The sequence below is a fragment of the Prunus dulcis genome, chromosome 2 (assembly GCF_902201215.1).
Source record: "Prunus dulcis chromosome 2, ALMONDv2, whole genome shotgun sequence".
Classification (NCBI taxonomy): Eukaryota; Viridiplantae; Streptophyta; class Magnoliopsida; order Rosales; family Rosaceae; genus Prunus; species Prunus dulcis.
In genome coordinates this window covers 1,969,676-1,982,535 of record NC_047651.1, presented here as the reverse complement: position 1 = coordinate 1,982,535, position 12,860 = coordinate 1,969,676, and the positions used below count along the sequence as shown (strand labels likewise).

The window sequence follows — 12,860 nt, the reverse complement described above, 5'->3', positions numbered from 1 at the left end:
CAAAAGTGGCTAATGAATTTGGTGTCACGGTATGACGTAATAGATTTAGGAACACCATTCAAAAGCACAACCTCCTCGAAAAACAGTTTGGCTATGTTGAAAGCATCCGCAGTTGTCTTGTAAGCAATCAAATGCAACATCTTGGAAAACCTGTCAACCATAACAAAAACAAAATTGACTCCTCGTTGTGTACGAAGGAGTCCCATAACAAAATCCATAGACTAAGTCTTGCCAAATATCATCAAGGACATGGAGAGGCATATAAAGACCAGTATTTTGGGACTGCCCTTTATATACATGACAACTGTAGCACTTCTGCACAATGGTGCTAACATCTTGCTTCAAGTGTGCTCATTAGATAAATTATCTTAAACCAACTCCTGAAAATCAATTAAAATTTTATTTATCTCTCTAAGGCAAGACACACCCTCTGGCAAGACAGCCAACAACCTATTCACATACGCAGGGTACATGACATTAGCTTCTTTAATATCATCCTCAAAATCTTGCTCGTTGTTCGACATCACTCGAAAACTAGCATTCTTTGGCTTCTTTAATTTTCCAGATTCATTGACAGGAGGCATAGCAATCTTGTGGGAACCCTAATTGAATAAATACACATTATTACGTCTTTTATGTGTAACTTCTATATCATACCGCAAAGGATGCCCTAATAATATATGACTAGCATCCATATCAATCACGTCACACGAAACTTACTGTTTGTAATGCTTGCCAATGGAGATGGGAACCTTGCATACTTCTGTCATCTGAACCATCGGTCATTTCTTTACCCACCTCAATGCATACGAAGACTCATGCATCTATGTTGGGAGCTATAAATAATCGACCAATTTCTTGGACACAATATTATCACAACTGCTATTATCCATGATCACACTACACACTCGATTGTCAATGGTTCAAAGTGAACGAAAAATCATGTTGTGTTGCCCCCTCCTGTTCTACAACACTGAATTGACCATTTCATCACCATCCTCATCCACAAATTCTGCTCCTTCGTAATTTGCATCAACACTACCTTCCTCATCTCCGTCTTCAGTCGCCTTAGCTAGATTGACTTGCTTGTTACGGGTTGGGCACTCATTGGAGTGATGCCCTGGTTTAGAACACCTGTAACCAATATCATTCGTCGGCCTAGCATAAGGATTACTCCTTTTGTTGCGATCTCTTCCCCAATTTCTATTACTACCTTTGTCGTGTGGGGTAAAATTCTTTTGTTCATCACTCTTCACATGAACTTGCTGCACACCCTTGTTTTTCTCCATGGATGAAGCAGAGATTCATAATTGCTTTTCTTGATACCATTAGTACTCGACCCAGGAAGCTTATCTTTCTCTAGTAGTTCGGCCTTCAATGAATATTTTATGCCTCATGAAATGTCCATAAAGCCTAAAGCCCAATTTTCTCCTACAAAGAATTTCTCAACCCAGTGATATACCTAACGACCATCTAACCATCTATTTCCTCCAATTATTAAGCTTAGCCAAATGCAAAAATTCCTTCGTATATTCAGAAACAATCTGATTGCCTTGGTGGAATTATGGTAGAGCCGATGCAAGTACTGCTCATAATCGGCAGGTAGGAATCTCCCCATCATCTTCATTGCTCGCTTACCTTAGCGCTACCGTGATTTTTGAAGCTGGTCCTACCATACAGTCGCACTACCCTTCAGAAGAAATGCGCTATTATCACCATCTTCGTCTTTGGAACCTCCATAATCTTAAAGAAATGCTCCACCTCTACCAACTAGTCAAGAACGTCTTCAGTATGTATGTATTAGTTATGATTATTCTGATTAGGTGATTTTATGGGTTGTTCCTCGAGTCCTCCTTCAAACTCGTCGTCACTCTCAAGGAGAAGACGTCTCTCCACAATAGGACGTTGTACGCGGCACCTCAATTAGGTCATGGAGGGTTTTAGTTTCCCATGCCCAACAATAAACGATGAACCTCCTCCGCTACCTCAAAGAGGGTCTCAAACTCGGCATGAGTAACAACTTCCCTTATGCCATAGGTCCTACCACCTTTATCATTGGGCCAGCTATACTCGCTATGATGCCAAGTGACGCAACGTGACAATTGATTGGCTAAACCATAGCCAAAAAAATTGATTGGCTAAACCATACCCCATAAGGATGCTAGATACTTATGCTGGAACTCGAGTGAAAAGTAGTGCCCTTGCTTCCTCCCACGCCTTATGACCAAGTCAAGGAACAATTGCACATCCAAAGGGAGTCAACAAATTGGAGTAAGTGTACCATGTTTTTACTTTTTCTTTTTATACTATTTTATTAATAAGAAACACAACGAACAAACAATGGCTAAGAAAGCCACACCATAAAACAATAAAAAAGACAAAATAAAATGAGTAAATAGATCAGACTGGTGGCTTTCTGGGGTTTACGGTCCTTGTAGAAATAGAGAGAGAGATGGTTTCTTAGAGCATGAGAGAATTTGGGAAGTTGGAAGCTGAAAAAAAAAAAAAAAAAAAAAAAAAAAAAAAAGGAAGTGAGAGCTAACTTTAAAAATCTGGACATTTTGGAGGAAATAGGTGGGTTGAGGGAGGATAGGGTGATTTAGATGAATGTTTTTAGATGTAAATTTGAGGATTATGGTCTCTTGTGATTGAGAAGGTGGAGAAGCTTCTTCAAAGTTGGGAAAACGTTTTATTGTGCAGAGGGGTGAAATTTTCAAAACTAATCTCAACGACTAATAGATTTCCTAGATTATTCAGGCTGTCTAGTCACCATGACTTGTCCATTACAGGAATTCTGACTTTTTTCCTTATAGTTGGGACTTCGGATTCTAGAGAAACCTTAGAGAGATCGAGTTGGATGAGTTATCTAATTTGTTGTGTTTGTTAGAGGATGTGAGATTATTTCCTCAAAGAGGACGCTAGAAAACGGTGTTTGGAAAAATCTGGTTCTTTCACTTGTAAATAGTTTTTTAATCTTTTAATGAGTGCCCCTGAGGTTTTCTTGTGGAATCAATTGACATTACTTTTCACATGTAACTTTGGAATCCACTAGGAAGATATAAGAAAACCTCAAGGTTTATTTGATAAACTGAAATAACAAAACATACCCTAACCACGGGTAAAGCATGTTTAAATACTCCTAGAAACCCCAGGAATAACGAAGTTTCCAAAAACTGTAAAAATCTTAAAACTGAATTTTGGACTACTAAACGATCTCGGATGCCCGAAAAAGCCTATACATCATGAAGAAGCGATGAGTTTTACTCGTGACGATGTTCCCTTCAAATCGGCGGGTCATAGGCCCGATTTTGAGTTTGTTGCCCAAATTTGCAGCTTACCTAATTTGCCCTTGCACGGGTGTCACTTCAGCTCCTCTTCGATTGTTTCCTTCATCTGTTCTACATTAGCAATTGTCAATAAAACGTAAAGTGTTTACATCGTAGTCAACCGAGCGCATACGGTAATGGGCAGGGCACTGAAAACCACACATGTCGAAGGTTTAACCATAACAACTATGTTGAAGGACTGGCTCCCAACAAGGGTCACCATATAAACCCTCTATTCAACTGACTAATAGAATAACCTACCAATCGAAATAGGATAATTTGCCCCCCATCGAAATAGGATAATTTGCCCCCCATTGATTGGTACCCCAACTATACACCAGTCTACATGCCGACGATATATGCAAATACCTTCGACAATTGATGAGATTGCCACGTCGACTTCAGAACACGTGTCTCTAGAACAGTGATTGACAAGAGTATCACATCGAAGAAATATGCAAACATCACACACCCTTTTGCTTATTATTATTTTTTTTTAAAGCACTATTTCAAAGACATGAGGTAACCAATTTTTACCCCAATCATTACTCACCTAAAATTGTCTTAAATACCAAATTTAAGCTGATTTAAGCATCGGATTTGTAACACCCCGACTCTAAACTAAATTCCTAAATTTAATTTCTCAAGTTAATTAATTTTTGAATTTACGGATTTACAATTGGGGTAGGGGTATTTTGGTCATTTTATTACCCAAACAGAGTTTGGGGCAGTGACTGGTATTTTTGGGTAGATCGTATTGAGTTGAGTACGTAGACACGTAGTGGCTCGATTCGGAGTTGTAACCAAGAAGTTACGATCAAAACATTGACAATAGCAAAACCGTAAATATTTTGAAGCTTTTTTTTTAAAAAACCAGATCTCTCTCTCTCTCTCTCTCTCTCTCTCTCTCTCTCTCTCTCTCTCTGCGAACCAGAAAACCCCCCCTTTTTTTTTCATTTTTTGGCTTGCGACGGCACAACTTCCCGCCTCCACCGCCACCACACGCCGCCACTTGGGGCGGCACCGGTTCCGTTGGAACCACCACACTTCCTACTTTCCATTCCACCCCACCACCACCTCGATCCGCCGTCGTGGTCGCCGGAAACAGCCACGAAACGTAGCGGTTTTGACAGATTTTTGCCCAACTTTCGACCTCTCGTTCTCTCTCATTTCTCCACCAAATTTGACGAGTAAGGTATGGTTTTCTACCTATTTTCCATGCTCTAGCTGATGGTTGGGTAGGATTTCGTTAATTTTGAGCGTAGGTTAACTGAATTTCAACTTAGGTTTCGGCCGGTTTTGGGTTTCCGATTCCGGCCACTTCCGGTCAGTTTTTGGGGTAGGCCCAAGAACAAAAGTGACTCCAAATAGGGTGTTGTACCTAGGATAGGAGTCTTGAGCCGAGGTGTTGAGTTTTTCCGACGAAGGGTTATCGCTTTGGACACCCACGCGCTGCCAGCGCGTGTGGCGGCGCGTGGGCACTGTAGCAAACGTGAATTTTTGTCCCAATGCGATCTCCTGGTTGTCACGAGTGCGTAGGATTTTACGGATCTCAATTCGGACATCGTATGACTATCGAACGGATTTTCGCATTTTGTGCGTTATCCGGGTTCGATAGGTTCGGACCGTTGGATCGACTCCATTCCAATATATGTTACTCTAGACTTTCCTAGGAACGAGTAGGATTTCACGGATCATGAATCGGAGCCCCGGATGTTCCGATTCAATAATTTAAAGTTTGAAGATTTTTCGATAACCGTTCGATCGTGAGCGATCTAACCGTCCTTTTTGGACCAAACTTACGGGACTTGTGTCTTAAACCTTGTGGAACTCTTAGGAACTTCCAGATTGTTCCGTTCCTCGTACACTCGCTAGAAACCCGGGAAATTAGGATTTTAATTCAAGTTCTCGTTCGAAACCCTTTATATTAATCCCGTATTTGTATTCTGAAATAGGTACTCCGACCACGCATTCGCAGCAGGCGGGACCCTCTCAGGGTCAGGCAGTGTGGGACTACTTGTGAGTGGACTTTGTTTTCAACTTATAAGCATGGTTTTATAATGAGAATTTTATGCATATGATTTAAATAGTCATTGAAATGCATGTTATATTTAATAGTTAAATTCTTTATTTTCATAAAGTATTGGTAATATATTTGGGTTTTGACATATTTGAGTATCTTGAGTATGTATATGGATTTTGAGAATTTATATATATGTTTGGCTATGTGTGGGGTACTTGGGTTGTTGAGATGAGATTTTGGAAAGTGATGAGTATAGAATGTCAGTTTGGAGTGCTATAAGCACTACCCTATGTACCTCCCCGGATTTGGAACTTGGATACGGAGACTTGAGATACTTGGAATTGTCGGAACCCGGGGCATCCTTGACGGGATGTTGCTGTAGACCCTTGATTGGGTAGTCTGCGCGCGTAGGACTGGTCACAGACGTACAAGTTTTGAGGGTATCGACTGTACGTGCCGGCTGAGAGTTAGTCCCCCGGTTGGACGGCTCGTTCCCTAGTTACATGGTGAATTGAGGACTCTTCATGGGGACTCTGCCATGGTGACTAGTCAAACAATCCCCCGGTTGGATTGTTTCCCCGGTACAACTAGGTGTTGGTCATATTTATATTATTATTATATATGTATATATATCTCTTATATTATATATATATATATATTTACATATGTATATAACTATTCATTCATTCTTGTTTTTCGGTGAGGATACTTCCTTGCCGGTCGTGCCAATGGGTACGCTTTCGAGAGTTTGGTTTGGGACTTATAATATTTAATTGGTGGGTTTGTTTAGTGTTCTGTTTGGATTTCGGACTTGGCATCCGGCATTGGTTTGGTTTTGACATATATAAATATTTATTTGATTTTGATGATTTGGGATGCATTCGGATTTCTTGCTTGGTTTATTAAACAGTGGGGTTATATTATGTTGGTTTACACTGAACTGAACTTTATTTTTGTCCACTCACATTTTTCTGTTTTGCGCCCCCAGCCAGTAGTCGACTGAGCTCCGCAGCTGAGCCGGATCGTGTGCTCACGAGCCTTGAGCCTTCGTAGGATTCCTTCATTCTGTTTCCCTTGAACTTTGTTTTTGTTGTATTTAAATTCCTTAGATATGCTCTGTTATCGCCCTTGCTAGGGTTTGATCTTTGAGGCCGGAGGCCTTTGTTGTAAACTGTTTATTTGCTTTAAAGCATGCTGCTGGTTGGGTACCTTAAACTGTGAGTTTTGAGCAAGTTGAATTTTTGGGGAAATGTTCAATTTACAGAGGAGACTCTGTCAAAATTTTTGGTAGAAAGTCTCGATTCTTAATAAGTGGGCCCGGCATTGGGGAAATGTCGGTAACGAGACGGGATTCGCTCCAGTTTTCGAGAATTCCGGGGCGGGTCCTGTTAGGAGTGCTTTCAGTAGGTTTCACCAGTACAAATGTCTAACCGATCTTGACAAGACCCCCCCCCCTAAAAAAAAATTCCTCGGAACCCGGGATGAATCCTGTGGAAGTTCCGACATCGCCCCGATGCCAGGCCCACTTACTAAAACTATAGCCTCCCTTCCCAAAAAGAAATAGGGCACGAGGCTTTCTACCGAAATTTTGGCAATGTCTCCTCTATAAATTTGACTTTTCCCAAAATTTCTCAATCTGTGAAAGCACAGTTTAAAAACACCAACTGGCAGCACACACAATGTAATAACACACAGTTTACAAACAAGACTTCCAGCCTTCAAATAAATCAAGGCAGAATAACTAGCGCTGCTCCGATGCCTAAGTCAGTCTTTTCCCACAACAAAAGTTATCCAAAAGTATTGTAATCAAGTATGGAGGAGATTGATGTTACCATTTTTAAGGCAGAAAGTACTCCCTTTTATATAGGGAAAGTTGGACATTTTTCTAGTCCTTTTTCGATGTGGTACTGAGGAGTCGCCAATGTCGTGGCATCTTCTAAGTTGGCCATCGATGCTGGTTTGATGTGTATCTCTCTCTTTAGGGAAAGCACGCGTTAGTGGAAGATTTGGTGGGCTTTTCTAGGCGCTTCTATTCCTGTACGCGGGCTTCTAAGGCGAGGCGCTAAGGTTATATGTACTATGTTTTTGGCCTCGTAGGCCTTAACTGGGCTTGGTCGGCCTCTACTTAGGCCTCCTCATACATGGGTAAGGTAAATGTTGGTTCGGGGTCTCATTACCTACTCAAGTAATTTGGGCCTTTATTTCTTGGGCTCTTTTTGGCAGGCCCTATGAATATTTGGTATCAACAATTGCCAAAGAATCCCTAAGGCATGATATCCGAATATCAATCCCCTTAGAAGTTGTATCCAATTTTGGACATCAACAATTTAGAGCCTTTTGTGGGAATCGTTACTTGACTTCCCACTCCTCTGCTAACCACACTGGACTCCTAGCTCATTAGGCAGTTTCGCCTCCTTGACACCCTACCTCCTAGAATCCCGATGTCGAGTGATGCTAGCCTCGACACTCAGCTTGCCACGCCTCATCTTGAATCCTCCATGAGGAAGAAGACTAATGAGGTCGACTTACAAGCTCAACTCGACCAATTGCGTGTGGACATGACCAAGGTCCAAGAGCACAACAATCAGCTGCATGTCCAAAATACTGATTTGAAAGAAGACTACCGCCGATTGACCTCGAAACGGGAAGAAGCCCAACAATAGTTAGCCAAGCACACGGAGGCTACCAAGTAGCGCTTGCACAAGTAGCACACTACACACATTGTTATTCACATTACCATTTTGTTAATGAGATAGAAAACGTGAGATAGAAAGGCCAAAAACAAACTGATAAGAACAAAATCTATGTAAGGCAAAAACAAAAGGCTCAAGTAATTCAACCCCAAAAATTGGAAGGCAAATGTTTATATATAATTTTTTTTTTTTTTTGGCTAAGTCCATATCTGCAAAATTAGAAATCTTTGGTCGATAAGAAAAGAAAACCAATTTTGTTAAATTACTTTTTGAAAAAATAATGGAACAATTTTATTCATGTTTTAATTTACTATTGCAGATGGGACCTATGGTCTACCATCAAACAGTAGACAATAAAGCCACCTCTTATCTCGAACTTATATGGATAGATAGCAATTTTCCAAAGGCTTCATTTGCAGAGACACAGAGCTCCAACAATGGCTACTAGTACCACACCCTCATCCCTCATGCTAACGTACGCCTCCTCCTCTGTGCACCCACAAGACTTCACTCCGTCGCTCGTCTCCTTCAAGCCCAAGCCGCTCTTTAAAACTTTTTGTCTCTGCCCACTGGTTTTGAGGCCTAGAGAGAGAAGACCAAGCAAGTGGGTCAATTTGAGTTTGTTAAAGGAAGCCAAGTCTGAGCCTTACCCTGTCGCAGCGGCTGCTTTGACTGCTGAGGCAGAGGTGGCTGAGGATGTGGCTGAGGATGAAGAAGTAAAAGGCGATAGTTCTGTTACTGTTGCTGTTCCAAAGCCCAAGAAAGGGAAGGCCGCATTGCTTTTAAAGAGGGACAGAGTAAGTCTTTTCGTCATTATCTTTCGCTAGCTTGGTTTTCCCAATTTTTTGGGGCGAAATTTGTTTTCTTTTTTGGTTATCTTTTTTGTGTGTCTTCATTAAGGCTCTAGGATTTAAATTTCAGAAGTTATTGCATTTTTATCGAAACAAGTATGCCCAATGATTCTTATATTGTTCTTTTACCTTTAATTCTTTGTTGTTGAAGAATATCGATTTATCTAGAAATGGGATTAATGGGTTTTTTCTTTCTTATCACTTCAAAAATTGCGTCAGAAAAACGCTTCGTTGAATTCTTTAAGGAAATATAGTCACTTACTTATTTGTAAGTTATGCTTCTTCAGATTCTAAAAGGATTGATTGAGTAAAGTAAGGTCACGTTATTGTCTTGAAAAAGACACTGGTTCTACAAATATAATACATACATTCTTCAAGTTTGATGGTTTTTCTGTTGTTAGTATAATTCTAAAGATTGAAGAAACCCCTAAAGTTATTTTTTTGTAATTTGGTTTTAGTTTATTTGTATTCGTGCAATGTCCTGTTCTTACATTCTTCCAAGATGTCAGTAGTGATTCAAACGCTCAATTGTCTTCTGTTCACAATGTCAGACAAGGTCCAAAAGATTCTTGGAAATTCAGAAATTGAGGGAAACCAAAAAAGAGTATGAGCTGCAACCAGCAATAGCTTTACTGAAAGAAATGACCAATACAAAATTTGTAGAAACTGCTGAAGCTCATTTCCGCCTCAATATTGACCCAAAATATAATGACCAACAGCTAAGGGCAACTGTGAGTTTTCTGATCTTGTTAGTCAGAAATATGTTTAGGCATATCAACTGCTTAGCAGTACATTATATTCTTTCATGTGTTATGGAATTCTTGTCCTAGGTAAACCTGCCCAAGGGAACCGGACAGACTGTTAAAGTGGCTGTTCTTACTCAAGGTAGTTAGTCTCTCAATTTCTCTTTGTAGTGTTGTGCTTAATGGTTAAAAAGTAAATATATCTGTCATTTAGTATGAGCTAAGGAGATGTGTTATGTAAACCACTTATTTAGGATACAAGTTGGAAATTTCAACGTATAGAATGAAAAGTAGAGGAGCATAACTGTGCAAACAATTTCCGCATTAGCATGTATTAGCTAGGTCTATTATTCTTGAAACTGCTATCTGAATTCGCTATAGGTAAATTGTTCTTCAATTAAGCCTACAAGGCAAGAACAAGTAACACCTTTACTGAGTGGAGTTTTATTCTGATTACGCTTTTACCTTGGTTGAAAAGAACAGAAGAAATGCTTGCTTGGCTGAATCTAGGCATCTCTAAATGGTTTTCATCTTCTGTGAAGGGGACTTTATGCAAATGAATTAGTTGGAGGGGGTATAGTATTCCCATTTCTTCAATGATCTGGTCTTGATATGATTGATGAGACTTTTTCTGCCACTAATCTTAGTGAATTTCCTATACCTGTCGGTTTCTAACTAGTGTATCACACTCCTTTTTGAAATTCAAATTGGATTGGAGCATTATCATTTCTATTGTAAAGCCTATTCATAATATTTTTTCTTGTAAGTCAATTTATTGTATTCTTTTTTTTTCTTTTTTTTTTTGTAATCCCTGATGACATGGCAATCTCTTAGTCATTTGGTCTAAAAGTGGTTAAAATTTACTCTTAGGAATTGTAAGATTTTCTTACCGCATTTAAGAAAAAAATGGAAGTAGTTACTGAGGATGTTGGAGATGTTGCACTTTCTTGCTTTAGCTTATAATTGGCTTTAGTTCTGTTGCCTGTTGATTTTTCACGTTGGCTTGTTTGTATTTAATTTTATATAAATACAGATATATGGTTTCTGTATATTTAATCCGGTATGAAAAATATGTGCTATATCTACAAAATTGCACCTTCGGTATTTCATTATTAGCTGGCATAGATTAACCTCAATAGACGTGTGCAGTAGTTTTTGAATGATACCAAGATTATGTATGCCTTATACTTATCCAAAAGTCTAAAATGTTCGTGTTCTCATATTTTTCCTTTCATTTTGTGCAAAAATATTCTTATTCCTTAAGCTTTTTTGCTCCCCCTCAAGCTCCTTTTATATCACAAGCATCCATGTGTGCAGGTGCACTTGGGGCTCCTGTGAGCTGCAATAATTTTAAAACGAAAGTTTTTGGTTTTCATAGTATTTCATGTCACAGGTTATCTTCCTTAATATCTACAGGTGAAAGGTTTGACGAAGCAAAAAGTGCTGGAGCAGATTTGGTTGGTGGAGATGATTTGATACAACAGATAAAAGAAGGATTCATGGAATTTGACAAGTTAATTGCTTCACCAGATATGATGCCCAAGGTGTTGCCTTCATTATTTTGTCTAATCAATATATATAGTCTCTATAATATATAACAGTGTCTATTTGACAATGAAGTATGGTAATCATTTTCATTTTTATACAGTACAGTAGGCATCTGGACGTTGGGTGAAAGCTAAAATACTGTGGTCTTTTTTTTATTTTTGGTCAACAAAATTAGAGTTTATGATTGAAATGAGGACTAGTTTTGCAGCAGAAAAAGAAACTAGTCAGTTGAAATCTAAATCCTGATGAATATTTTTTGGTTGTATTCAGCATCCATGTTTATTTTTGTGCAAAATCCTGTGATGTCCCCCGCCACCCTACCCCCACAATGCCTTGTACATTTGTAGCATACAATGCTCTCACTTGTTTCTTATGCATTTAAGGACAATAATACGATGCCTGTCATAATGGTAATTTGTATTGATGTAGTAAAGTTCATGTTATTCATAAGTGAAATTAAGAATAAAAAATTTGCATCAAAATACGTCTCATAATCAGAACGCATGCCACAAAACTAAATAATTAAAAGTAAGAAAGGAAAAACAATATGTGCTGCCCTCTTTTCCTTGTGACTTGTTCTTGTGGAGTGAAAAAGGTGACTTCTGTTAGACTAACTGGTTTGGTCTGCTTTTATTGCTTCTACCAGCTTGGTGTCTTCAAAGTGCTTAACTTCGACAATTTTTTACTTTCTATTTTGTATATGCTGTATCTGTGCTTGATAATGGCTGGATATTATGATATTCAGTTACATTTAATTGTCTTTGATGTTTATCAAAGGTCGCTAGTCTAGGAAAGATTCTAGGACCACGAGGGCTCATGCCAAATCCGAAAGCTGGTACTGTAACGCCTAATATACCTCAGGTTTGATTTGGATTTCAATGTTTTAGTTTTCTACCTTACCCTGAACATTTAACTGGTTCCTAGCTACTGTATAAAATGACCTTACTCAAATTCTCTGTTTCAGGCCATAGCAGAATTCAAGCAGGGGAAAGTGGAATACAGAGCAGATAAAACTGGTATAGTTCATTTACGTTTTGGAAAAGCTGACTTTCCTGAGGAAGACCTTCTCGTAAACTTGCTTGCCACAGTGGTATGTTCTCCTTAATTTCCCAATGCCCTTGCTGTTGGAATTGCATTCACTTGCTATGAAAATTTTATTTATGCTTTACCTGACAGAAATCGGTAGAAACAAATAAGCCACCAGGTGCGAAGGGTGTTTACTGGAAAAGTGCACATATATGCTCATCAATGGGTCCTTCGATTCGGTTAAATATAAGGGAGATGCTCGATTTCAAGCTTCCAACAAATTGAAGAATATTAACACCTGTACATGTCTTTAAATTGTTCATTCAGCCTCTTAGGTGCCACTGTCAAAACTTTGCGAATGTAGTTTGTAAAGATGGTAGGAGAGTAAGGGGATGAAGAGAGAGAGAGAGAGGGTGACCGTGATGTTGTATCTTGGTTGAGACTGTCCCATAAAGAGAGCATATTACAGTCTCATCTACCCTGAGTGAGTGAGAAAGGCCATGTACTAATTTTGTGATCAATATTATCAACTCATCACTTATTTTTATTTTTTTTTAATCAATGAGGGAGATTTTACTGTCGTGTATGCATGGTTGGAAGAAGGGGTGTTCTCCAATTTGCCCGCTGCGCAGTGCTGTTTTCCCCTTATA

At 39.2% G+C, this 12,860-nt stretch overlaps 2 protein-coding genes across 2 annotated transcripts; both read left to right on the top strand.

Annotated features, from left to right (window-relative positions):
* The first annotated feature begins 3,463 nt into the window (after positions 1-3,463).
* Positions 3,464-6,543, top strand: LOC117617367. Its single transcript, XM_034346709.1, has 4 exons — positions 3,464-3,541; positions 4,261-4,521; positions 5,282-5,345; positions 6,338-6,543. The coding sequence occupies exons 1-4, from the start codon at positions 3,464-3,466 to the stop codon at positions 6,400-6,402; spliced, it is 468 nt and encodes a 155-aa protein (XP_034202600.1). The 3' UTR covers positions 6,403-6,543.
* Positions 6,544-8,421: 1,878 nt separating this feature from the next.
* On the top strand, positions 8,422-12,796 carry LOC117619345 (50S ribosomal protein L1, chloroplastic). Its single transcript, XM_034349274.1, has 7 exons — positions 8,422-8,839; positions 9,445-9,624; positions 9,724-9,778; positions 11,053-11,180; positions 11,962-12,045; positions 12,149-12,274; positions 12,361-12,796. The coding sequence occupies exons 1-7, from the start codon at positions 8,480-8,482 to the stop codon at positions 12,493-12,495; spliced, it is 1,068 nt and encodes a 355-aa protein (XP_034205165.1). The 5' UTR covers positions 8,422-8,479; the 3' UTR covers positions 12,496-12,796.
* Positions 12,797-12,860: the final 64 nt, after the last annotated feature.